Source organism: Stylophora pistillata, chromosome 11 (assembly GCF_964205215.1).
Source record: "Stylophora pistillata chromosome 11, jaStyPist1.2, whole genome shotgun sequence".
Classification (NCBI taxonomy): domain Eukaryota; kingdom Metazoa; phylum Cnidaria; class Anthozoa; order Scleractinia; family Pocilloporidae; genus Stylophora; species Stylophora pistillata.
This window is the reverse complement of record NC_142529.1, coordinates 15,748,400-15,776,239: the sequence shown is the minus strand read 5'-3', so window position 1 is coordinate 15,776,239 and position 27,840 is coordinate 15,748,400. Positions and strand designations below refer to the sequence as shown.

General features: G+C 41.6%; 2 protein-coding genes across 2 annotated transcripts; both read right to left on the bottom strand.

Moving 5' to 3' along the window:
• Nucleotides 1-1,045: 1,045 nt before the first annotated feature.
• Nucleotides 1,046-4,053, bottom strand: LOC148720279 (uncharacterized). Its single transcript, XM_088738010.1, has 6 exons — nt 3,732-4,053; nt 2,868-3,408; nt 2,059-2,494; nt 1,712-1,883; nt 1,458-1,606; nt 1,046-1,242 (listed from the first exon to the last, which is right to left on the bottom strand). The coding sequence occupies exons 1-6, from the start codon at nt 3,773-3,775 to the stop codon at nt 1,046-1,048; spliced, it is 1,539 nt and encodes a 512-aa protein (XP_088594136.1). The 5' UTR covers nt 3,776-4,053.
• Nucleotides 4,054-17,860: 13,807 nt separating this feature from the next.
• Nucleotides 17,861-20,015, bottom strand: LOC148720278 (uncharacterized). The gene has a single exon (XM_088738009.1). The coding sequence runs from the start codon at nt 19,661-19,663 to the stop codon at nt 17,966-17,968; it is 1,698 nt and encodes a 565-aa protein (XP_088594135.1). The 5' UTR covers nt 19,664-20,015; the 3' UTR covers nt 17,861-17,965.
• Between the last annotated feature and the right edge of the window lie 7,825 nt (nt 20,016-27,840).

Sequence of the window (27,840 nt, the reverse complement as noted above, 5' to 3'; positions counted from 1 at the left end):
GGATAATGTATGATAATTGTTTGATCAATTGACCTTAAGTCACTCCCAGGAGTGACCAACAAAGAATTTCACCTTACAACATTCATACATACTCAAACAGAGATAACAAGAAGAAAGAAAATTATCAACAAGCAGATGGTGCTTGTTGATAAGTATGTCTTTACTTACCAAATTCTCAGAACTAGAATCATACAAGCGACATAATTGGGGAATGGCATAGAGTTGAATTATTCATATGTAGATCTTGGGAGTGAAAGGGTTCTACAGTACTTTATACTGAACCTAAAAACCTCGATATAACCCAGTTTTATATTTACTTGTAGCTTGTGGTTTTTTCACATTAAAATTGGTGCTGGGTGCTAATGGTCTGCAGGGTGGTATGTCATACTGAGTCATAATTGCTGCACTTGTATTATTTGAGTTACATACAGGCTGGTTCAAGTGCTGCAGAGCCACTGCGATAAGAGCATAGAAATAAAAAATTTTCAAGTTCTCTAGTGGACATACCATTGTGCCCTGCACATTCTCAATAAATAAGGGAATATATAAAGGGAACAAATAAAGGGAATAAATAAATAAAAAGGACACTAGAACTGAAAATTAATGTGTATAGAAATAGCCCTCAGACACATTCACCCGGGAAAGGTAATAATAAACAAGGGAATAAATAAAGGGAATAATAAATAAAAAAGGACACTAGAAATGCACATTAATGTATACAGAAATAGCCCCTGACACATTCACCAGATATATGCAATCTGGTACTGAAATTGTTTGGTTTCCTGACCGTGTGACTGAGGTCTTGGAGAGTGCAATATTTTCAGGTATAAGGTCAGAGATGCACTGTCATGAAAGAGTAGAAAAATTTATGATCAGCACCAATGAAAATGAAGAAAATAAAAGCTATGCTTATAAAAAAAAAAGCTTTTCCCTCCAGACAGGAGGCAAAAATAAAATAATTCACACTTCAGTGTACAGCTGTAATAATATAATCATTTCCTATTAGATTTGGATGATGAAATGAATGGATTCATAAAGCAATAAACTAACTGGGTGGAAATAGTGCTGTTTTCTTCATTGCCTTCCTAGCCTTGTATGCCTTCACAGCTTCCTCCTTGCTCAATCTTTCTGGAAACTGTCGGTCGAGGGGCTCAGGTGCTCTTGCTGTGTACTTCTTGATTACTTCCTCCCTCTTTTCTTTTGGAAAAGTGAAAATAAGTTTCCTCAAACCATCAACATAACCTGAAAAAAATATGAATGTATAATGTACATGTTTGTTTGTAAATAGTTCAGGTTCAGGGTATGTCAAATAAGAAGTAATGCTCTGCAAAAGAGCTGCAGGGTTTTACCCCAGAGAAGGACACAAGGAAAGCAAAGTATTTAGAAACTACTGGTGTAGTTTTCTTGTAAATAAGGTTTTCTTCACCGCAGTCAATAACAGCAATACTAATATTTACCATAGGTAGGTGGGCATGCCACCTCTCGCACAACTTCCTCTCCCATTTTAAATTTTGGGTACGTGACCTGAATGTATTCATGTCCATCCCTTGCCCTTTGGGTTTCCCTCTGGAGATTCTCGTTGAAATGCAAACTTGCAAGTATGTGCCTATCAAAACATTTTTACAAAGATGAGCAAATTCATGTTCATTTCATAGCTTAAAACAACAGAATGACTTGAAATCATTTTAAAGAATTTGAATGACATGTATACCTGCTGAGAGTCCCCAGCCAAGTAAAGCAGGTCATTTTAGGATGCCAGTAGTTCAAGGTTGCTTGGAAGCCTTCAAGGCAGCTCGTCTGGGCATCTGGTGAAAGTTTCTTTATATCATTCAATAACATTCTCTTGGTCAACAGCAGTTTCAGTTTGTCATATGCTTCAGTTCCTGTTTAAGGTAAACATGAAAGAAATCACTTAAGTCTACTTTGTTGATATCAGTGGCTTAAATGTGGCTCACTGACCTTTAAGATATGTAGGGTTGCAAAAATAAACAGAACTGGCCAAGGTAAGTTGAAAAAGAGATGCAGTAAATTTTATATTATCAATTTCAATTTTCATACCAACTTTAATCCACTTTCTGGGTTCAAGCTGTCCATGATGGCACTGTTTGTAAAGTGGATCTGGGTGGTTACTGTGTTTGTTGCTGACATGATGCAAAAATGAGTTCCATTTGGCAAGGATGAGGGACTCAAACCCAGCTTTTGTTGAGGTTGCACACCAGTAGAGGTGGTTTCTTATTCCTTTCATCCATTCTTTAACAACTTCACACCCTTTCTCTCTGCTCAGAGCCAACAACTTTTTCCCCAGTGATCTCGCTACATGCCATATATCAAAATAATGCTTGGTGTTGACACAGTTCTCCCTAATCCACTTTGCAATGCCTCTATGCCTATCAGACACAAAAATACCAATTGATAAACCAAGATGCTGCAAAAAAGAAAAACATCTCTTTGCTCCTTCCAGCTCAGTCTGTTGACTTCCTCCAGTTTCATTTGCCTAGGATGAACAAGAAAATAAAAGGTTAATAAAATGCTGGGAATACTATACAAATCTTTGGTTATTTTCAGTATTACTACTTTTGTCATTACTGTAATTTTTATCGTATTCATTTTATGTATCAGACCATTCAGTTTTAGTTCCCCAAAGTTTATATTATAATTGTTTTAGTATATATAGAAATAATTTTATATCTGTTACTATACCACAAAATGGTTAGAAATTAGATTGTTCATGCCTGAGTCTGTCTCTTCAGCTGCACAGAGGTGAGTAGTGTTTGTTAATGACTTCTGAACTCACCAATCAACCCACATGAAAAACATCATTCACTGGTGTGGTATATACTAGTGCCCAGTATTCATACAACATTTACCTGAACTAATTCAAAGTGGACAACTTTCAAGATTGTGGTACAAAACATTGTGTACGCTCCATATTTTGCAGAATGCCCCATGGAATCAAACCTGCCATCACCGGTCCATGCCACATTTTTTAATTTCTTAATATTCTCTATCAGTTTTGCCTGATATCTTTCCCAGTAGAGGAGCACAGCAGGGAATAGGAAAGACCTCTGATGTCGAAAATAGGTGCGGCCAGAATACGCACAGAGCCCCATATGGCGGAATACCAGCAAGACCTTGCTTATCGATGCCCCAGCCATCAAGACTCTAAAACTTAACAAGATATTACCGACAGGGTTCTTTCCCAAAACAGTTGGCTGTGATTTCCAAGTGTACTCCTTGTGACATTGTGGACAACTCTGAGTCACTATAACCATCGTTCCACACTGCCTCATTCTAGCTTTTGGAAAATTTGCTTTGCAGTTAAAACACAAGAGTGTGAACAGTTGTAGTAGCATGGAGTAAAACACAATGAACTTAGGTTCATTGTATCCAGGAGTGTCAGAATTAACTCTGCAAAATATGAAACATGTCTAGGTCACTTGAATCATATGATACCCAAAAAATTACTTTGATGCCCACCACTTTTTCTTCCTATTTGCTTCGAAACTCAATTGACTGCTTGTGTGTACAATTCAAGCAATTCTCTGCTATTTTCCAGTCTGGCTTTCGAGTGAATATGCCAATACATTCCAGTTATCATAATAGCTGTCTTATAAATGGAGTAGAAATGCATCTTTTAGAAGGAAATGAATGCATTCCATGATTCAGGAAAAAATTTAAAGTAACATTATAAATATAATAAAGCAATGAAGGTTGTCTCAAATAGTACCCACCTGATATCCTTCTCTAGATGTTCATCAGCAGGATCCTCTTCCATTTCATCATCTCCAGTGGAATCAATTGAATCTGTGGAGCTCTTAGGTGACTTCCAATCCCCATCCTTGGCTTCGCTTTCTTTCTCAGTTTCTGTATCGCTCCAAGCGCTTGACCAAACAAATATATCCTCTGATCCACATTTCTCCTCTTGGGCAGTTTCCTCCTCAGTTTCTTCCTCAGTTTCTGTTCATTCACCTTCTGTTCAAAGTCAAACATGAAATGGGATTCAAGACTTATTATCTACATGGCTGACAAATCATTAACACGTATGTTAGAGTTATTCACAAATGCATAATAATTTCTTGATGCATGATGAATACGGACAAAAATTTTCTAATTGATGCAAAGGTACGTGAGAATATACAAAAGACCAGAATGGTTTATTTCAGCACTTACACTTTTCAGCTCCCTTATCTCCTTTTTCTGTTCCTTGACTGCTGTCTTCAAGCGTCTCACTTGTTTTTGTAAGGTTCTCACCTTTTTCTTGTGTGTGCAGTCTACACAGGAGCTGCCTAACAGTGGAGTTGAGCTTCGGGATGGAGTGACAGCGGACAGAGGCGTCTCATCGATCAGAGTTGTACTTGCAGATATTGAGGCAAGTGGTGAAGTTAAAGGGGTAGAACATGCCAGCGGAGGAGCAGCAATTGTAACTCTGGTGGCAGTGGAACTTGGGCTCACATGGGTGTGAGTTGAATCGGGGCAAATATTTTTCTCACCTCCGTCATCTACAACGTCGTGAAAATCTAGTAGGTTACAACTTGATTCTCTAGCCTCCTCGACTCTCCTCTTTTTTTCTTTCGTCTCATACTCTGTCAGTGCATCACGTCTCAACTATAGCCAAAATATAACAGCTCACGGTCGATTACGTTTGAACTCTACAAAAAAAATGACTGGTAATAACTGCTCACCTGACGCTTCTTGCGATCCGTCAATTCTTCGGAAACTTCTGGCACAACTGCGTGTATTGTGGGGATAGAACCCTTGATCAGAACTCTATTCCGCTTCGTGTTTTCCATGCCCTCCATCGTGAAAGCCATTCTGTTCTCGTAACAGCTTCGCTCAAAATGGACCGAACACAATGAGGCATGCTTTGAAATCGGCTCTTTGAAATCCACTCGGTGCCGTTGCACGAATTTCACCCATTTCTCTCTCAAAACGCGATCCACAGGAAATTGGTGCATCGAGATGCCTGGCGTGTAGCTGGTGTTCGTACAGCTCTGATTGTTGGGCGCTCCGGCGACACAATAGCGCCCACCTTTCCTTACGGGCTTCTTCTTTTCCGCCATGTTCTCAATGAGAGTACAACAACCTGACGTCACAGCCTTAGCTCACGTGACTTTTTGGCCGCGCGGTCTAGGGGACAAATCCTAGGCCGTATTCGCGCGAAGTTCGAACAACAAAAAAATTTTTAGGGGAATTTTCGACGAATTTCAACTCTCGAATCGTTCATCATAGGTATCTAGCTACCAAAAAACAGCGTAAAAAATTTCGTGTCATATACACTTTAAAAAACCGAGTCCTGATCTCACCTGCAGAGTTAGGTCATCCCATCTAGAGGAGGTTTTGGTTTTGTAATCATTAAAGTGGAGCACAAGTGAATTTTCCCTCATCATTAGGAGATTTTGTTCCTTTAGCTGTCATGCCTCCAAGCTGTCTGGCTCTGTGACAATACGAAGAGTGCATATGTCAAGACCCTGGGATGGTGGGATGAAAACATACAGGCTTAAAAGGACCAAGTTGCAGCTTTCCCTGGCTTTCATGTTGATCTCCCTGCTTGATTGAAAGCATTCAGATTCAATGGAGACAGCAGTGACAACCTCATCCCTAAAAGATTGAACAGTGACGCTTACTTCGAATTATCAATGATAGTTCACAATAAGTAGTCAATGAAAATAGTGATAGCAGCAAATACTCCAGTCACAGGTACAGGATTACTACTGATAAATCCGGAAATGAGGTAAAAAATTAGGTTCCATCGAAATTCATGGGAACCCATTTTGATGTTGTGACAATACTTAATAGGATTTCGCTTCCGTCCAAAATTTTATTCCAAAAATCGTTGAATTGGGCGCAAACAAAAGAAATAAAAGATTGTTGACTGTGAAACTAAAGAAGTAGTAATGAAATAGTCAGTGAAAATAATAATAGCAGCAAATACTTTAAGGGCGTGTCATGCAATGTCAGGCAAGTGTCCTTTTCTCTCAAGCACGTAGTGGTCAGTGCGCTGGACTCTGGCCCAGATTCAAGTCCTGGCTGGGGCATGACATTGTGTCCTTAAGCAAGGCACTTCACTCACATTGCTTCTTCTTCTTGGATAGGATGTAAAGCTGTAGGTCCTCTCTCCTGCAGGTTAGGGGTAGGAGACGTAAATTTCCTATGCACGAGATTACTGTGTAGGGGATGTCCTCCTCGGAGTGGGATGGTTGGGAAGGTGAGGTCATTACATGGACTGAAGCAGCTGCCAGAGGCGCCTGGTAAAAATGCTGATGTCCGATTTTAACCTTACTTTAATGGTAAGTGTGACTGAATATATCCTCATAGAAGTCTGCGCTATGGAAATGGAAATGTAACTGATGTTAAACAACTTTCAAGCGGTTCTTGTCTTTTGAAAGCTGGTCAAACAATGAAGCCTGAAAGTTTAAATAATTTATGGGGCACAATGGTCCTCTCTAATTGCGCAGTCTACCCTGAAAATATGGCACAATTTCTGATTTTTCTTTGTCTTAATTTTGTGGCATCCTATCAAATGGCTTGAAAAAGTTTTGCAGCTTTTGTCAGGAAAGTTATTTCCTAAAAGAAACAAGAAACATTTGCCAAAACTCAAATCTGCACTCAGCCTGAGAAAGTTGAAATATTGTTCCACGAGATTTAGGCAGAGAAAAAGCTCTGGTGTTAGTCCATTCCAAGATATATCTTGAAAAATCCAAGGTAGCCTTGAGATGAAACGGAAAATCAGGTCAGGTGTGGCGCACACTTGCTTACTTGCCCACTTGCTTACCTGCTTGCTTGCTTTCTTGCTTGGAAGCAAGTAAGGAAGTAAGATAATTGATTGCATATAAGTGCAAGATTAAAATAATAGGTGCTCAAAGTCTCGCTGTATTGACTAACACAACATGCGCTTGGGCGCTTTCAGGAAAGTGGACTGCCGACGACTGGACTTTGTCATTCCAAGGTTCACCACTCTAGTGAAGTAATTGGAAACAGTATTGAGAAAGATGTCCACATCGGGTGGGATATCTCGTGGACGTAGGGCATAGGTGGGTCTTTTTTGGTTAGGAGTCAAATGGTGCGAGCTGCGTGGTTGTGGTGATTCCTGCTGCGTTGCTTGTGCCTTGAGGCTTACAGGTGATGGAGTCGAAGTCGGCAGATCTTGAGTGGTTTGATCTTGAAAATATTGGCTTTCTGATTGGTCATCGCCGGAAGCATAGCACAGGTCTATGAGAGAGGCCGTCCTTTTTTCTGCAGGTCTTTTTCTTTTAAGATGGAAAAAGAGATTGTTTTAACCCTTACATTGCTTGTTGCGTGGCTCGGTCAGCAGCGTTTGGGAGGAATTGAGGCGGACTAGGTGAGATTATGGACTTTTTGAAGCAAATTTAGGTTTTCGTGAAAATCAATACACTCAGGATTTTCTAAATGATGACCCTAATTAGGTTCATTCGTTGTTGACCCGGACTCCCTCTAACCATACCCTCGTAGAAAATTCATAAAAAATTTGCGTTTCAATAGTTTTTATTGAAACTTGGTACACATTTAGTTTAGACAATGGTCTATCCTTGTGTGTAGTTTCAATAATATTCATCAAGTATTTATTAAGATATGGGAGTTCAAAGTTGAAGAGGGAGTCGGGGTCAACTTTTGAGGGTAATGAGGGAAAAATTCATTTTTGGGTTCTAAAAATAGCATCATTCCTAGTCCCCCGTCGTTACCCGTCGAGCGATATTAGTACCCCTTGAATCCCCAGGGATTTGGCGATTGTAAACTAACATTTCCACGAAAAATCGATTACATATGCGCCCATGCAATCATTACCCGAAAAGGAGTCCGCGTCAACATTAGGGAGTCCGCGTCAACATTTTTGAGTTAGTGTTGACCCGGACTCCCATTTGTGGGGGGGTCATTAAAAAATTCATTAAAAAAATTGTGTTTTAATACTTTTTAATGAAACATAATACATATATAGTTTAGACATTGGTCTATGTTTGTGTAGAGTTTCAAAGATATTTATTAAATATTTATAAAGATATGGGGGGTTCAAAGTTGACGAAGGAGTCTGAGTCAACATGTTGGAGGAAAGAAGGAAAAATTAGTTTTTTTGTTCTAAAAATAGCATCATACCTAGTCCCCCGTCATTCCCCGTCGAACGCACTTAGTTACTCTTGATTCCCCAGGGATTTGGAGAATGCAAACCCACGTTTTCACGCAAAATTGATTCCCCGAAAGGGAGTCTGTGTCAACAATCTTGACTTAATGTTGACCCTGACTCCCTCCAACCGAACCCTCTTAGAAAATTCATAAAAAAATTCAGGATTTAATATCTGAACTTGTGCTTTAGTATACATAGAGCACTAGTCTTGAACTATCTATGTGCAAGGTTTGGCATGATTCCATTAAAAGCAAATAGGAAATATTGCACTTAGGGTAAGGGGTAGGGAGTCTGGGTCAACATCTCGGGGAAATCGAGCTAAAAAAAATCCAGACATGCCCAAATTTGGTATGTACATACTATAGGCCAGTCCCCGTCGAGCGATATTGCTTTCACTCGATTCCCTCTAATTTGGTAATTCGAGAGCTAGGCCGAAAGATCTAGTATAGGTATCACCCCTACACAAGACTTTGACTTGTAACTCAACCTTGAAACTAGGGCTAGATCGCAAAACTGCTAAAACCTTTATTCTTTGGTCTTTCGAGCTGAAACTTTCACAGAATGTTTCTGGCGTTGTTTGTACTATGTAGACCAAATATGACGTCATCTCGTCAAATAGTTTTGATTGTATGCCCCTTTTTTGTCAAATTTGCATATTTTGAGAAAACCAAGGGTTAGGGTTAGAGGGTTTTTCACGTTTTGTTGAGCACTATTTCATTGCATGTAGACACTTTATATATCGTTGGAAAGGTCTCTTGACGAACTACAACTTGAGCTATTTAAAAGTACGCAAATCATCAATGCGCATGCGCTGGAGATCCAAAAAGCTAAAAAAATGGGGTTTTTTTACCCTTTTTTGCAGGGCTCCAAAAGCCATCAAAATCGCACGGAATTGACACCAAATGATATTGACATGGTAGTCCATAGACTTGACAATAGTTTGTTGTTACTGGCTTAGATACTATTCTATCTCCAAATTTTTTACGAATTTTCTGCTAACACGGGTGTCATATGTACGCTATGCAGACCTATCACTTTTATCTTAAAAAATTCATAAAAAAATCATTTTTTTTGCTTTTTTCGTGAAACTAACAGCAATGTAATCACAATATTTTGTACTTTTAAATAAAATTAAAAAAAAAGAAATGATTTTTTCAACCCTTTTCGTCTTCTTTAAGACGTTATAAATCCTTTGTGTTTTGAGCAATTCTCTTCATACTTACACATACAATAAAGCTATTCCTGCACCAATTGTCTGCAAAGTTTGAAGGCTGGGACAAGCAGGGTTCTTTAGTTACAGTAGATTGAATGACTGCCTGTCCATTTCACAATTATGCCATTTTCGCCTTACTCATAGTGCTTTCAAAATTTATAAAAAATTTAAACATCACTGAAATGACATAATTTCTTCAGCATTAAATAGACCTTGAAATGACAATTAGTTTCGTGTGAAATTCTATAAAAAAATTTATAATTAAATTTTCGCTTTGATTGACAGAAGTCAACCTTGATTGGCATATGTCGATCAACATCACTTTCCTAATTGAGGAACATCACAAGGATGGCAAGGGATTGGACTGTCATACCTGTCAGTTTTAAGTTGGTTAACAATTAGAGTTATTGAGTGACAGTAGATTGAGTGACTGCCTGTCCATCTCAAAATTGACATTTTCGCTTAACTCCTAGGCCTTTGAAAATTTATAGAAAAATTAAAATTTATTGTGTTGACTAGATTATACAACCATTACATAGACCAAGGAATGACATTTACAACCATGTAAAATTCTTTAAAAAACTTTATAATTAAATTTTCGCTTTGATTGACAGAAGTCAATCATACTTGACTGATGTCAATCAACACCACTGTCATAATTTAAGAATATGAGAGGAAAGGCAAAAGATTATTCTATCATGCCTGTAAGTATCAAGTTTTTTTAATGAAAGAGCACGTGTCCACCCTTTGTCAAAGTTGGAGCAAAATGGCCATGTTACCCCTTTGCCCAACGATCCAAGATGGCGGACACCAAATAGGGTGTTCTCACGGGAAGAGCTATAACTACCGATTCTCTCCCGCTGTTGACTTGAAGTTACTCTGAGATGTAGATGAGGCATGAAACTAGTTTTCTGTGAAGTTTGAAGTACTTAGATGCGGAATCAAGAGAGATGTGGCGCTTAGCGTGAGGGACTCCCAAAACATGGATTTAGCTTATAAGCTAAGTAATCCATCTTCTTGCTCTTAAAAAAAAAGCAATCTTCATGAAACTTTTTGCACATCAACAACGTGTATTTGGTGTTGTTATGTGTAAAAATCACGTGATTCCCTCAAAGGGTTTGGCAGGTATAGGCTAAGGAGTCCGCGTCAACACTGGGGGAGTCCGCGTCAACATTTAGGGTAATCCATCTTCTTGCTCTTAGAATGAAGCAATCTTCATGAAACTTTTTCCACATCAACAACGTGTATTCGGTGTTGTTATGTGTAAAAGTCACGTGATTCCCTCAAAGGGTTTGGAAGGTAGAGGCTAAGGAGTCCGCGTCAACACTGAGGGAGTCCGCGTCAACATTTAGGGAGGGAGTCCGCGTCAACATTTTGGCGAATGTTGACCCGGACTCCCTCTGGCCCTTTCCTCTTTAAAAGTTCTTAAAAAATTCACGGTTTAAGATGTGAACTTGTGCTTTGGCATAAATAGAGCACTAGTATAGAGCTATCTTTGTGCAGGGTTTTACATGATTCCATTAAAAGCAAATAGGAAATATTGCACTTAGGGTTAGGGTTAGGGAGTCCGGGTCAACATCTCGGGAAAAGGGCTAGGGTTAGGCCTAAAAAATAATCCAGGCATGCCCAAATTTGGTATGTGCATATTATAGGCCATTCCCCATCCAGCGATATTGGTTTCGCCTAATTCCCTCTAATTTGATGATTCCAGAGCTAAGCCGAAAGATCTAGTATAGGTATCAAACTTGCACAATACTTTTAGTCGTAACTCAACCTTGAAACTAGGGCTAGACCGCAAAACCGCTAACACCTTTATTCTTTCGTCTTTCGGGCTGAAACTTTCACACGATGTTTATGGCGTTGTTTGTATTATGTGGACGAAGTATGACGTCATCTTGTCAAATAGTATTGATTTTATGCGCCTTTTTTGTCAAATTTGCATATTTCGAGGAAAGCTAGGGTTAGGGTTAGAAGTTTTTTCACGTTTTGTTGAGCACTATCTCATTAAATGTAGACATCTTATACATCATTAGAAAGGTCGCATCAGGAACTACAACTTGAGGTATTTAAAAGTACGAAAATCTTTAATGCGCATGTGCTGGAGATCAAATAAGCTAAAAAAATGGGGTTTTTTGACCTTTTTTTGCAGGGCTTAAAAAAACATGAAAATCGCGCGCTATTGACACCAAATGATATTGACATGATAGTCCATAGACTTAACAGTAGTTTGTCGTAATTGGCGTAGATATCACTCCATCTTCAAATTTTGTACGAATTTTAAGCTAACACGGGTGTCATATGTACGCTGTGCGGACCTATCTATTTTATCTTAAAAAATTCATAAAAAAATTAATTTTTATCGGTTTTTCGTTAAACTTACACCGATGTAATCAGAATTACCTGTACTTTTCACTATATTAAAAGAAAAAGATTTTATTTTTCCAACCCTTTTCGTCTTTTTCACGCCATAAATGTGATACGAGTAAGTCACTTGATACTTGCACATTCACTAGAACGGTTCCAGTAGCATGGCCATTTGGATCAAAATTTTCAATGTGTAATTCACAAGCCAATCTTTAAAAAACTAAGGAGTAGCATGGCCATTTAGATCAAAATTGTCAATGTTCAATTCACTAGCCAATCTTTAAAAAACTAAGGAGTAGCATGGCCATTTAGATCAAAATTTTCAATGTTCAAGTCACTTAACAGCTAGGGAGTAGCATAGCCATTTGCCTCGAGATTTTAAATCTTTAATTCACTAGTCAAGCTTTGAAAAGCTAAGGAGTAGCATGGCCATTTGGATCAAAAATTTCAATGTCCAATTCACTAGTCAATCTTTTGAAGTCTCTTAATCCTTCCAAGGACAAAGAACAATACACTATCAGAGCTTTCAATGACAATTAATTCCGTTGCTCAAGTGTTTTTCACAGGCTTGGCAGGCAAGACAAAAGCCCAACCCTCCTCCTTTCTCATCCGGGCTTGGGACCGGCAATGGCGGAGTTAAAAACGCAACGGGACAAAGGACGCAACTTAAAAAAAAAAACAAGGTTCCAACTCTAAAATACTCAATGGGTTAGGGTTATCTTATGTACATGTTGTGTGAGACTGAGTGATGATTCGTGGGGCACTCCCCAGGGGCTGGCTACCCCAGCTTGTGTTTGATCCCTAACGAGTCACTCAGAGTCACACAATTTTTTTTTGTTTTTTTTTTTAATATTTTGTTTGGGCTTTTCTGTTTTTAAGTTCCATGCGGAAGGCACTCATCACTTTTTCTTCTTGAATAGGCTCATCACTTTTCTTTCTTGAATAGGTTCATCACTTTTCTTTCTAGAATAGGTTCATCACTTTACCTTCTTGAATTGGTTCATCACTTTTTCTTTTTGAATAGGTTCATCATTTTTTTTTTTCTAGCTAGCACCTCCTGGAATACCTCCTGCACCTCTGGTGTCAAGGTTGGGAAAGCAGGTCTGTCTGGGCCTGCGGTTCACCACAAATTGGATAAACATCATTAACGAGTTTAGGTAACTTTTTAATGTGCCGCCTGCAAGTTTGGCTAGACTGGGCATCCATCCTCTTGAGCGATGATATCTATACGTCTTTTGCCACTAACGCTCTCAGCTTTGCAACAAACACCTCAATCCACTGTACCAAAGGTCCACCACCTGCTTCACCTTCCTCTCAGACCAGATAGCCTCTCATCACTCTTCATCAGAGTCAGAGAGACTGGCATCATCACAGAGGGCGGGCTCACAGGGTGGCTTTCCTCTTGTCCTTTTTGACTGGTGACGTTTTGGTGTGTTCTATTATCTGCTTTGAAGCCTTGGCAGCTAGCTGGTTTAGGTCCTCTCTGAGGTACCTGACGAGTCTTTTGCCACTAACGCTCTCAGCTTTGCAACAAACACCTCAATCCACTGTACTATTTCACGATTGCATGGAATCGGGGCAGGGCCCTCTACCTCTCTTTTATGGCTGGTCACAAGGATGACCTTTGATGTTTCTTCCCCGTCCCAGCGTGCAGCCCTCAACTGGCCAAGGGTGAACGTCTCCAGAGCGCCGGGGCGCGTACCACAATTTCTGGTTATTGCCATTATAATGAAGTCCCAGGCTGCCGCATATTGTGACACTGTTAACTGAGAGGTGTCAGTGCATTTCTCTGCTTCAACTAGGGCCTTCTTTCCCTCCTGCGCTGCCGCCGACGCCATGATCTCATTCACCTCGGGTGTTGTTGGCATAAATAATAACTCACTTTTTCTTCTGGAATAGGCTCATCACTTTTCTTTCTTGAATAGGTTCATCACTTTTCTTTCTAGAATAGGTTCATCACTTTTTTTCTAGAATAGGTTCATCACTTTATCTTTTTGAATAGGTTCATCACTTTTTTTCTTGAATAGGCTCGTAATAGTATCTAGTAAGGCCTCCTGCAACAATTTAGTCCGTTTGTCAAGTGTTTTTTACGGGCCTTAGCCAGCAAGACCAAGGCCCAACCCTTAAGGATGTTTAGTCTTCTTTGTGCCTGCTTGGCATCTAGTATCTACTGAGGCCTCCCGCAACAGTTTATTCAGTTTGTCAAGTGTTTTTTACGGGCCTTGGCCACCAAGACCAAGGCCCAACCCTAAGGGATGTTTAGTTCTCTTTGTGCCTGCTTGTCGTCTAGCATCTATTGAGGCCTCCCGCAACAGTTTACTCAGTCTTTCAAGTGTTTTTTACAGGCCCTGGTCAGCAAGACCAAGAACCAACCCTCCTCCTTTCTCATCCGGGCTTCGGACCGGCAATGGCGGAGTTAAAAACGCAACGGGACAAAGGACGCAACGTAAAAAAAAAAACACAAGGTTCCAACTCTAAAATACTCAACGGGATAGGGTTATCTTATGTACATGTTGTGTGAGACTGAGTGATGACTCGTGGGGCACTCCCCAGGGGCTGGCTACCACAGCTTGTGTTTGATCCCTAACGAGTCACTCAGAGTCACACAATTTTTTTTTTTTTTTTTTAATATTTTGTTTGGGCTTTTCTGTTTTTAAGTTCCATGCGGAAGGCACTCATCACTTTTTCTTCTTGAATAGGCTCATCACTTTTTCTTCTTGAGTAGGCTCATCACTTTTCTTTCTTGAATAGGTTCATCACTTTTCTTTCTTGAATAGGGTCATCACTTTTCTTTATAGAATAGGGTCATCACTTTTTCTTTCTAGAATAGGCTCATCACTTTTTCTTTTTGAATAGATTCCTTACTTTATTTCGTATACGGTCTGTGTCACTTAACAAGTTAGGGTCTTCTGAATCATCCGTTACGTCCCCCTCCACATTCGCCACTTTGATTAACCCTTCCGCGGTGCTCCTCTCTAATGGCCTTCCCACTGGAGTGGCAGGAGGTACCACTACACGCTAATGAGGCAGAGGGGGGAGAGGGTGAAGATGGCCTCCAGCTTTCAGTTTCCTCGTCTGATCCCTGGTAATGTCTTGCCATCTTGAGATAGTTTTTATATCTCTGACCTTTGAATAGGCTCATCACTTTTCCTTCTTGAATAGGTTCATCACTTTTCTTTTTAGAATAGGTTCATCACATTTTTCTTGAATAGGTTCATCATAGTCTCATTATAGTCTCTAGTGAGGCCTCCCGCAACAATTTTGTCCGTTTGTCTAGTGTTTTTACGGGCCTTGGCCAGCAAGACCAAAGCCCAACCCTTAGGGATGTTTAGTTCTCTTTGTGCCTGCTTGTTGTCTAGTATCTAGTGAGGCCTCTCACAACAGTTTAGTCCGTTTGTCAAGTGTTTTTACGGGCCTTGGCCACCAAGACCAAAGCCCAACCCTTAGGGATGTTTAGTTCTCTTTGTGCCTGCTTGTCGTCTAGCATCTAGTGAGGCCTCCCGCAACAGTTTACTCAGTCTTTCAAGTGTTTTTTTACGGGCCCTGGTCAGCAAGACCTAGGCCCAACCGTCCTCCTTTCTCATCCGGGCTTGGGACTGGCAATGGCGGAGTTAAAAACGCAACGGGACAAAGGACGCAACGTAAAAAAAAAACACAAGGTTCCAACTTTAAAATACTCAACGGGTTAGGGTTATCTTATGTACATGTTGTGTGAGACTGAGTGATGACTCGTGGGGCACTCCCCAGGGGCTGGCTACCCCAGCTTGTGTTTAATCCCTAACGAGTCACTCAGAGTCACACAATTTTTTTTTGTTTTCTTTTTAATATTTTGTTTGGCCTTTCTGTTTTTAAGTTCCATGCGGAAGGCACTCATCACTTTTTCCTCTTGAATAGGCTCATCACTTTTCTTTCTTGAATAGGTTCATCACTTTTCTTTCTAGAATGGGGTCATCACTTGACTTTCTTGAATAGGTTCATAACTTTTTCTTTTTGAATAGGTTCATCACTTTTTTTTTCTAGCTAGCACCTCCTGGAATACCTCCTGCACCTCTGGTGTCAAGGTTGGGAAAGCAGGTCTGTCTGGGCCTGCGGTTCACCACAAATTTGATAAACATCTGTAACGAGTTTAGGTAACTTTTTAATGTGCCGCCTGCAAGTTTGGCTAGACTGGGCATCCATCCTCTTGAGCGAAGATATCTATATCATCGCCAGCTGGGTCTAGGTCTTGCAGTAAGCTCTTTACTTGGCAGGCGAAAGAATACCACCAGCCATTTGTGCCTTGGTGTGTTAGGGTTGGCTTCTGTAAAGTACTCCTCTTCATTCTCGTACCCCCCTCATACGAAGAGTCGGACTCTTCGAGGCCTCACTCTGTGGCTGGCGCATGCGCCACAGATGGTTTTCTGGCGCGTGAGGGTGTAGGAGGGACTCATATCAAACTTATCTCCCACGAACGTGAACATTTGCTTAAATTTGTGTCCAGTCTGGCGCGGCCAAAATTTTTCGGTATTGCGCAAGCGCAAGAGGTTAGATGGCGGCGATGGCGGCAGTGAGAGTTAAGAGGGAGATCATAGCACCAGAACGATACGCGGAAGAAGTCTTTTCATCGAAGCTTTGCCGAAAAAAGACGAGTAAAAACAACCGACCGTAAACTATATCCTGTGGTTGTAACAGACGTGGACAAGGTTGGAAAGCGAGTTAAGATCCATTACGTTGGCTACAGTGAACGCTACGACGAGTGGCGGGCATGTGAATCTAAAGACAACAATCTTTTCCAGCGGATGGAACTTCTTTCCAGTCCGTCGTCTTCTTCGCTTGACGATCGCCTGGAATTGATTCACGGGGAGCTATATCGTGAAATAGAAAGGAAGCTATATTCTGGCAGGAAGGATGATCCGTCCACTCGTGTTGAAGTTCGAATTGATCAAGATGTATTTAATGGAGGACTGGCATTGGCGGGAAAAGCAAAGACAGAGCGTGGCAAGGTCGTGTACAGTATTGATTCTAATCAGACATTAAACCATTTGCTTGGAGTCAAATGGGATGAACGTATTTTTAACGAAAATGGTGACTTTGCATTTGTTATTGAAGGAACTGTGCGTTTCTGGTTGGCTAGAAGGAATCCCATTCAAGAATTCAAGGTAATAGGGGGAAAGTACATCAAATCTGAAATAGAGAACAACTTTTATTTAACATTTACATTTGTTAGAGGAGATGGAAACAGGCATAATTATGCTATGAGGAACTGACTTGTTTTTATCCATAATCTCACTTTATAGTTTATATATTTTTTTTAATCATTCTGCAGATAACAATACAAACAATGTCATAATTAATTAATATAAATTGTATTTATACTAAGGGAAAGTGTTATGAGTACCAAACTGTGTAAAGCAGGCTTCAGTTTTTATTCTGACCCCGGATAGTCCCAAAATGTTTTCATCTTCTGCTTCACTGCAACGAAATTATTTTTCCATTATTTTATATCTCATGAAACTTGTTTTAAAACGCTGTTTTTGTGGAATCATGGAGGTTGTGATTTTGTTTTCTGTAATCTATAAATAAACAACAGCCTCAAATTGTAACTTAAAACTGTGATACGTCTAGGTAACCAGAGAATCGATTTTTCTCTACCATTTAAAATGTATCTCTATGAAGCACCAGAACAACATTTTGGGACCCATTTACCTTCACACTTAACAAGGTGTGCACAGCAGGTACGGTGATCACAATGTTTACATTGCTTGGTGCAGGTCTTGATTGTGTGACCTGGACTGGAACAGTTACTGCATTTGTAATTCTGTTTCACCCTCTCATACCCTGCTGCTTCCAAAAATTGAATTCTGTATTTCTTTAAGAGAAGCTGTCGCAAAGCAGCAATTCCTCTGTGGTTAGAGGATCTAAAGTAATTCTTAGAAGCTACATCATTATATTTCTCCATACCCTGCTGATTAAAATATGCAATGTTTTTATACAACTTTAAAAACTCAGGAACATGAAAATATAGGGCATGCATATATGGTGTGATATCTTTGGCTTGGTATAGAGACAAGAAAATCTTAAACCATCCCTCAATTTTTTCTTTAAGGTGATCAATTGACTGATCTGTTGGAAAATCAAGTTTTAAATCACCAATGATGTCCATGAACTCACCCCATAGTAACTGAAGCTTTTCTGAATTGTTGTAACCAGGAAAAAGAGAAGAGAACTGAATATTTTGCATGACCTTTAGTTTTTCAGGACCCGTGAGATCTCTATAGTCCAGTTTTTTTGTCTTTGTTTATTCTCCACTCAAAAGAAATGCCAAGGGTTTTGAGAAACGTTTCATATGCTGCCATATGTTTAAATTTCTCTCGAGAAAAACCATTGTGAAATGTTGTTATCTTCTCACAAGCATCTTTTCTCCTTAATTCCCTGATTAAAAGTTCTGTTAAATTATCTGATATGCGGAGAAATAAATGTAAGGTATCAATAATGACATGATCAATTGGTATGAAATTAAATAATGGAGTTGCTTTGCAATTAAACTTTTTTGATTTGGCAAAGCTTGAAATTTCCTCCAGTGATCTGGCACCCTGAGCACTGTTAGAAAGTGACCATACCCTTTGGATGTCATGTCTCTGGTTGCGAGGGCATTTGCACCAGATACAGGCGTAGTCTTGGTTAGCAGCCCCCAACCCACAAACACATGCCAGGAACTTCCAATCCCCACCGAGAAAGTATTCAACATTATAGGTTTTACCCTCAACTGTTACCTTATTTAATTTCGACATTTCTTGTGTTAAATCAGAGAGACTTTCCTTCAGATTGTCATAATTTTCACTTGTCTTGAGTATAGCCAGAACATAATTGCCCTTCTCACTCATTGCAGCCTCTTTCTCATTTAAAATTGTATATGTTACATTTACTAGCTTAAGTCTTTTTCCAATGTTTGTGCCATCTCCACTTATCTTCACCCCAATGGTATCTCCTTCTAAATCTCCTTTCCTTTGTAAGTTGGCAATTTGTTCCTTGAGGCTTTCTTTGAAGCTGATTTGCACCCCTTCTGCTTGACCAGGGGTATCTCTTATTTTCCATTGCTGGTTTAATTCATTTATCTTTCGAGTTGTCTTGTAAGTATTTGGTATTGTTTTAGATCTCAATGCCATTTCATGCCATGCATCATTGGAAATATTGAATTTGTCCTTAATGTAAATCCAGTAGTTGATGTCATCAGCCTGGGTGTCAGTTATTTCATTTCCCTCAGTGTCCGATTGTTGCATTTGTTCCTCATCAATTAAGTTAAAAGTGTCATACTGTTCTGTGTCAGTGTTAAACACTTCAACTTTGGTGGCCATAAAATTGTACAATCCAAGGAAAGTAAGAGTGGCCTGACATTCCTCTTTCATTTTATTTTTAATCCTGCTTTGGTGCTGCTTTGAATACTCAGCAAATGACTTTTTTTCAGGGCCCCTAATTCCTTTCTTGTTCTTCTTCTCAACTTTTTTAACAAGATTTTGAAACCTTTTTTTCAGATAATTGCAGCTCCTCTCTGTGTCGCCGAGTTTTTTCTCGAGTTTCTGTCGCTTAGTTGTTTCATTCGCTAAAGATTCTTCCAGTGTTCGTTTCTTCCCTCGTAAATCCTGATTCTCCTTTTCGATAACGTATTTGTGAAGTTCGTGATAAAATATCTTCACCTCATAACTTTGGTCACGCCATTTGTTTATGATTCTTTTGACACCGAAACCTCCACTTTTCTTCTTGACTCTTTTGAGTTCGGCACACAGCGACCCAATCTTTTTCCGAACGACATTTATTATTCTCTTGTTCACAACAACACCGCGAATGCCCGTTTCTTGAAAGATCTTCTCCACGATTGCAGCGAAGGCAGACTCGCCACTACCCTCTTCATTCTCTTTGGCAATTGTGTAGAGGAAATAGCTGAAAGTTGGATAAAACGACTGGGATAACATATATGCGAGACTATTAGCAATGAAAATTTAATTCATTAGTTGGTGTCCGGAAAAAATGGAGACAGTTAATTTTTAAGTTCTTATTAATAACTTACTTGTTGATACTGCATGCGAAGAAAGGTGGCGGATGGCCCGCAAATCCATTATTTTGATCTTCCGATCCATCTCCCACAGCCTTCACGGATCCGCAGAAAGCGAATAATAGGAACACCAGAAGTCCTCCAACTTTAACGGAGATTTGACCCATCCAAAATACTCGAAAGCAAGCCGAATTATATACCAAAATAAAGGAAATGTTTCGATCTATTCGAATTTGGCGGTAAAATCGAGATCCGAGCATGCGTAGAAGAGTACGGACCCTTTTTTTTCACACTGGCGTGAAATGACCTTTGATCGTCTTTAAATATTGCGCAAACTTGATTTGAAAACTTGGATTTTGACCCATTAAATCTTAAGATTTTGGTATTTTAAAACGTCTTATACAATAGCTTTAATATTCATTTTTTTTAATTCGTTGGTAAAACTGATCGCCGTTAAAATGTTTTTGAGTAATCTTGTAAAATGTTTCAAATCTTAGGCGTTCTTGAGTCAGACATTGGTGGGGGCGTGATCGCCGGAACTTGATAGAAGCTTTTGTTAACACTGAGTTTGATATGCACCAGCTGCCTCACTCGGGCTCCCCTGCCTTCTCCTTTTCGATGGAGGTCTCTCAGTGGACTCACTGGAGTGGCAGGAGGTACCACTGCACGCTAATGAGGCAGAGGGGGGAGAGGGTGAAGATGGTCTTAAGCTTTCAATTTCCTCGTCTTATCCCTGGTAATGTCTTTCCATCTTGAGATGCTTTTTATATCTCTGACCTTTGAATAGGCTCATCACTTTTCCTTCTTGAATAGGTTCATCACTTTTCTTTTTAGAATAGGTTCATCACTTTTCTTTTTAGAATAGGTTCATCACTTTTTTCTTGAATAGGTTCATCATAGTCTCTAGTGAGGCCTCCCGCAACAATTTAGTCCATTTGTCTGCTGGGCACGAACCAGGTACCGCACGTGGTCCACCACCTGCTTCATCTTCCTCTCAGACCTGCCCTAGCTCATCACTTCTTATCAGAGCTATTGCTCGTTTCTTAAGGGGAGATGACCTCTGAAACGGCAACGAGCTCCTCTGAAGTCAGAGACTGTGGGATCATCACAGAGGGTGGGCTCACAGGGTGGCTTTCCTCTGGTCTCTAGTGAGGCCTCCCGCAACAACTTAGTCCGTTTGTCAAGTTTTTTTTACGGGCCTTGGCCAGCAAGACCAAAGCCCAACCCTTAGGGATGTTTAGTCTTATTTGTGCCTGCTTGTCATCTAGTATATAGTGAGGCCTCCCGCAACAGTTTACTCAGTTTTTCAAGTGTTTTTACGGGCCTTGGCCACCAAGACCAAAGCCCCCAACCCTAAGGGATGTTTAGTTCTCTTTGTGCCTGCTTGTCGTCTAGCATCTATTGAGGCCTCCCGCAACAGTTTACTCAGTCTTTCAAGTGTTTTTTACGGGCCCTGGTCAGCAAGACCAAGGCCCAACCCTCCTCCTTTCTCATCCGGGCTTGGGACCAGCAATGGTGGAGTTAAAAACGCAACGGGACAAAGGACGCAACGTAAAAAAAAAACACAAGGTTCCAACTTTAAAATACTCAACGGGTTAGGGTTATCGTATGTACATGTTGTGTGAGACTGAGTGATGACTCGTGGGGCACTCCCCAGGGGCTGGCTACCCCAGCTTGTGTTTGATCCCTAACGAGTCACTCAGAGTCACACAATTTTTTTTTTTTTTTTTTAATATTTTGTCTGGGCTTTTCTGTTTTTAAGTTCCATGCGGAGGGCACTCATCACTTTTTCTTCTTGAATAGGGTCATCACTTTTCTTTCTAGAATAGGCTCATCAGTTTTCTTTCTAGAATAGGGTCATCACTTTTCTTTCAAGAATAGGTTCATCACTTTTTCTTTTTGAATAGATTGCGCACTTTATTTCGTATACTGTCGAAAGGGTTTCTTCTCCAAATCATATCTAGCCGTATATCTGAGGCAAAAACGGACGTTATTTCTGTATTTCGTGGAACACAATGAAAGTGTGCAAAGGCGTCAGGCTGCTGGGCACGAACCAGGTACCGCACGCGGTCCACCACCTGCTTCACCTTCCTCTCAGACCTAACCCAGCTCATCACTCTTCATCAGAGCATGAATGTGGCATCATCACAGAGGGCGGGCTAACAGGGTGGCTTTCCTCTGGTCGTTTTTGACTAGTGATGTTTTGGTGTGTTCTATTATCTGCTTTGAAGCCTTAGCAGCTAGCTGGTTTAGGTCCTCTCTGAGGTACCCGACGAGTCTTTTGCCACTAACACTCTCAGCTTTGCAACAAACACCTCAATCCACTGTACTATTTTACAATTGCATGGAATCGGGGCAGGGCCCTCGACCTCTCTTTTATGGCTTGTCACAAGGATGACCTTTGATGTTTCTTCCTCGTCCCAGCGTGCAGCCCTCAACTGGCCAAGGGTGACCGTCTCCAGAGCGCAGGGGCGCGTACAACAATTTCTAGTTATCGCCATTATAATGAAGTCCCAGGTTGCCGCATATTGTGATACTGTTAATTGAGAGGTGTCAGTGCAACTCTGCGACATGTGTCTTTCTCCTTGCGCTAGCACTGACGCCATGATCTCATTCACCTCGGGTGTTGTTAGCATAAATCTGGAATAGGCTCATCACTTTTCTTATTTGAATAGGTTCATCACTTTTTCTTTCTAGAATATGTTCATCACTTTTCTTTCTAGAATAGGGTCATCACTTTTTCTTTTTAGAATAGGTTCATCACTTTTTCTTTTTAAAATAGGTTCATCATAGTCTCTAGTGAGGCCTCCCGCAACAATTTAGTCCGTTTGTCAAGTGTTTTTTACGGGCCTTGGCCAGCAAGACCAAAGCCCAACCCTTAGGGATGTCTAGTCTTCTTTGTGCCTGCTTGTCATGTAGTATCTAGTGAGGCCTCCTGCAACAGTTTAGTCCGTTTGTCAATTGTTTTTTACGGGCCTTGGCCCGCAAGACCAAAGCCCAACCCTTAGGGATGTGTAGTCTCATTTGTGCCTGCTTGTCATCTAGTATCTAGTGAGTCCTCCCGCAACAGTTTATTCAGTTTGTCAAGTGTTTTTACGGGCCTTGGCCACCAAGACCAAAGCCCAACCCTAAGGGATGTTTAGTTCTCTTTGTGCCTGCTTGTCGTCTAGCATCTAGTGAGGCCTCCCGCAACAGTTTATTCGGTGTTTCAAGTGTTTTTACGGGCCCTGGTCAGCAAGACCAAGGCCCAACCCTCCTCCTTTCTCATCCGGGCTTGGGACCGGCAATGGCGGAGTTAAAAACGCAACGGGACAAAGGACGCAACGTAAAAAAAAAACAGAAGGTTTCAACTCTAAAATACTCAACGGGTTAGGGTTATCTTATGTACATGTTGTGTGAGACTGAGTGATGACTCGTGGGGCACTCCCCAGGGGCTGGCTACCTCAGCTTGTGTTTGATCCCTAACGAGTCACTCAGAGTCACACAATTTTTTTTTGTTTTTTTTTTTTAATATTTTGTTTGGGCTTTTCTGTTTTTAAGTTCCATGCGGAAGGCACTCATCACTTTTTCCTTTTGAATAGGCTCATCACTTTTTTTTCTTGAATAGGTTCATCACTTTTCTTTCTTGAATAGGGTCATCACTTTTCTTTATAGAATAGGGTCATCACTTTTTCTTTATAGAATAGGCTCATCACTTTTTCTTTTTGAATAGATTCCTTACTTTATTTCGTATACGGTCTGTGTCACTTAACAAGTTAGGGTCTTCTGAATCATCCGTTACGTCCCCCTCGTCCCCCTCCACATTCGCCACTTTGATTAACCCTTCCGCGTTGCTCCTCTCTATCTGTTGTGCTCGTCGGCACATGTCCACACTCTTGCAGACGTCTTGTATTATTTCACATGATACCGCGGCAGCATCCCGCGCTCTCAGACTTTCTGGGAGCGGATATTTCTTTTCCGCAATAGACTCATATAGGAATTGTGCGTGGGACACCATTTTCGTAGCCACGCCGTGAACGTATCTGAGGTTGCAGTAATCCACTGCAGCTAGGAAGTTGTAAAAGTGAATCAGATCTGTTTTAAGTGCTTTGCCATGATCTAATGGGGCACATGTCTCTGGTGCCTGCTTGTTGTGCCTGCTTGCCTTTGAATAGGCTCATCACTTTTCCTTCTTGAATAGGTTCATCACTTTTCTTTTTAGAATAGGTTCATCACTTTTCTTTTTAGAATAGGTTCATCACTTTTTTCTTGAATAGGTTCATCATAGTCTCTAGTGAGGCCTCCCGCAACAATTTAGTCCGTTTCTCCAGTGTTTTTTTTTTACGGGCCTTAGCCAGCAAGACCAAAGCCCAACCCTTAGGGATGTCTAGTCTTCTTTGTGACTGCTTGTCATCTAGTATGTAGTGAGGCCTCCCGCAACAGTTTATTCAGTTTGTCAAGTGTTTTTTATGGGCCTTGGCCAGCAAGACCAAAGCCCAACCCTTAGGGATGTCTAGTGTTCTTTGTGCCTGCTTGGCATCTAGTAAGGCCTCCCGTAACAGTTTATTCAGTTTGTTAAGTGTTTTTTACGGGTCTTGGCCAGCAAGACCAAAGCCCAACCCTTAGGGATGTCTAGTTTTCTTTGTGCCTGCTTGGCATCTAGTAAGGCCTCCCGTAACAGTTTATTCAGTTTGTCAAGTGTTTTTTACGGGCCTTGGCCAGCAAGACCAAAGCCCAACCCTTAGGGATGTCTAGTTTTTTGTTGTGCCTTCTTGTCATCTAGTGTCTAGTTAGGCCTCCTGCAACAGTTTCTCCAGTTTGTCAAGTGTTTTTTATGGGCCTTGGCCAGCAAGACCAAAGCCCAACCCTCCTCCTTTCTCATCCGGGCTTGGGACCGGCAATGGCGGAGTTAAAAACGCAACAGGACAAAGGACGCAACGTAAAAAAAAAAAACACAAGGTTCCAACTCTAAAAGACTCAACGTGTTCCGTGTGATCTTATGTACCTGTTGTGTGAGACTGAGTGATGATTCGTGGGGCACTCCCCAGGGGCTGGGTACCCCAGCTCGTGTTTGATCCCTAACGAGTCACTCAGAATCACACAACAGTTATCACACGGTTTTATTTTGTTTTTTTTTTTATAATTTTTTTGGGCTTTTCTGTTTTTAATTTTTTTTTTGTTATTTTTTTTCATCTGGAAGGCACTCATCACTTTTTCTTCTTGAGTAGGTTCATCACTCTTCTCTCTTGAATAGGCTCATCACTTTTTGTTTTTGAATATATTCCTCACTTTATTTTATATACGGTCGAAAGGGTTTCTCCTCCAAATCATATCTAGGCGTATATCTGAGGGATAAATGGACCTTATTTCTGTGTTTCGTGGAACACGATCAAAGTGGGCAAAGGCGTTTTCTATTAATGTAGTCTCCTCCTCTGTCCACGTCTGCCTTCCAGAAGCTGACGAGTAGGCTGATGCAGCCGAAGAAGTCTCCTTGGGCTGTTCTTCAAGGAATTTCGCCGTTCTTTCCTGCGGGTCCACCTCTGGGAGACTGGGGAGAGTGGCAGGCTGCTGGGCTTTGACCAGGTACTGCACCCGGTCCACCACCTGCTTCACCTTCCTCTCAGATGCAACTAACGGGGATAATCTCTCATCATCCTCCATCAGAGCTAGTGCTCGTTTCTTAAGGGGAGATAACCTATCCCTTATATGGTCTGCAAAGACCTCTGAAACAGCAGGGAGTTCCTCTGAAGGCAGAGACTGTGGCTTCATCACAGAGGGCGGGTTCACAGGGTGGCTTTCCTCTGGTGCAACCCTGGCCTCCTCCTTGGCTGGTGATGTCTTAGTGTGTTCTATTATCTGCTTTGAAGCCTTAGCAGCCACCTGGGTTACGTCCTCTCTGAGGTACCTAGAGTTGGACAAGCGATGAAGAAAAAGCACAAAGTATAAATGAAGCGTCGCATGCTTGCTAGACAAAAATGTTACAATATCTCCTCTTAACTGGATGTATTCTTATGTTAATTACCATGTGTGTGCCGTTTGCTCGCTATGGTACATGAGGCGACGGAGGAGATCTTCATCAATAGACAGGCCTGCTCTCTTCTTGGCTTTCATCGCCGTCACAAGCCACTTCCTGAAGTCCGTGGCGCTTATTGGTCGGTCGGTACGGACACCAGATTTCAGCACGAATGCTGTAATGCGCCGACCGATAGTCCCCTTCTGGTAGGGTGCGCCATCGGACTTCAGGAAGAGCTTCCCAGAGTTCGACGAGTCATCTGCCACTAGCGGTCTCAGCTTCGCAACAAACACCTCAATCCACCGCACTATCTCACGATTGCATGGGATCGGGCCAGGGCCCTCTACCTCTCTTTTATGGCTGGTCACAAGGATGACCTTTGATGTTTCGTCGTTGTCCCAGCGTGCAGCCCTCCAGTGGCCAAGGGTGACCGTCTCCAGAGCGCCGGGGCGCGTTCCACAATTTCTGGTTATTGCCATGATAATGAAGTCCCTGGCTGCCGCATATTGTGACACTGTTAACTGAGAGGTGTCAGTGCATTTCTCTGCTTCAACCAGGGCCTTCTTTCCCTCCTGCGCTGGCGCCGACGCCATGATCTCATTCACCTCGGGTGTTGTTAGCACTCTGTAACAATAGTAATCATAGTAAAAAAAGACATTATTCAACCAAGGCAGCACGTAACAGCCAGAAGGCTACAAAGTTGGAGCAAATAGCATTGAGGTTAGCGTACCTCTCTGTTTCCGCAAGAATTCTTGTATACTTTGCTGACGACTTCTCTTTGGTGATTGTGCGTCGCCAGCCCTTCAGGCTAGCGAGCACCTCCTGGAAGATCTCCTGCACCTCCGGTGTCAAGGCTGGGAACCCAGGCCTGGGTCTGCGGTTCACTACAAATTGGAGAAACATCTGTAGCGAGTTTAGGTAGCTTTTTAGTGTGCCCCCTGCAAGTCTGGCTAGATTGGGCATAACCCAATCTAACCAAACTTTGCATCCATCCTCTTCAGCGATGATGTGTATGTCATCGCCAGCTGGGTCCAGCTTTTCCAGTAGGGCCTTTACTTGGCAGGCATGCTGCAGACTAAAACAAAAGAGAAATGTCACACAGTAGCCATGTATCAAAAGGAAAGAGAATACAGAGGTGGCATGATTGCAAATGTAGATACATACCGGTTCCTATCCTTGTGGAATCCTGCCGCTGGCGTTCCGAGGTGTTTGTAAAATTCGACCAGCCATTCGTGTCTTGGCGAGTTGGGTTTGGCTTCTGTAAAGAAATCTTCTTCATTGTCGTACCCCCCCTCATACAAAGAGTCCGACTCTTCCTCGCCTCCCTCTGTGGCTGGCGCAGGCGCCACAGATGGTTTTGTGGCGCGTGAGGGTGTAGGAGGGATTACACCAGATGCCTCGCTTGGGCTCCCCTCTCTTCTCCTTTTCGATGGAGGTCTCTCAGTGGACTCACTAGATGAGTCCAATTCAACTATTGCCCTCTTAACTGGAGTGGCAGGAGGTACCACTGCAGGCTAGGGAGGCAGAGGGGGGGGGGGGTTTGCGTGGAGATGGCCTCCAGCTTTCAACCTCCTCGTCTGATCCCTGGTAATGTCTAGCCATCCTGAGATAGTTTTTATATCTCTGACCTTTGATTTGAAAAGAATAATATCCATTAGAAAGAACAAGCACGCCTTTCAAAGAGCCTGCTTAGGTTTCCTAGTTTACAAAAGACGAGCAAAGGGATACACAAACCCTTGTGGTCCAAGTTATGGACTCTCCGCAGGTGGCTTGGCAAGTAAGCCCCAACGAACTGGCAATTCTCCACAGGGCACCACCTGCGCCTTCTCTTGACTGTTCTCTTAGCCCGGCAACGCTTGGCAGTTTTAATGGCACCATATTTCGTTCTGCCCGCAGCTGCGAGGATGAACATGCGCTGCATATTGTCAGCAGAGATCTCCCCTTTCCATAAGTGAACCTTGAACAAACAGCAGTGATTAAACAATTGCAACTGCCATAACAGAAGGGCGAACAGGAATAAAGAATACACATAGAATTAGGTGTACCTTTTTCAGATGACACTTCAGATTAGGGCCAGAGTAACCCCTGCACCCTGGAACTAAGGA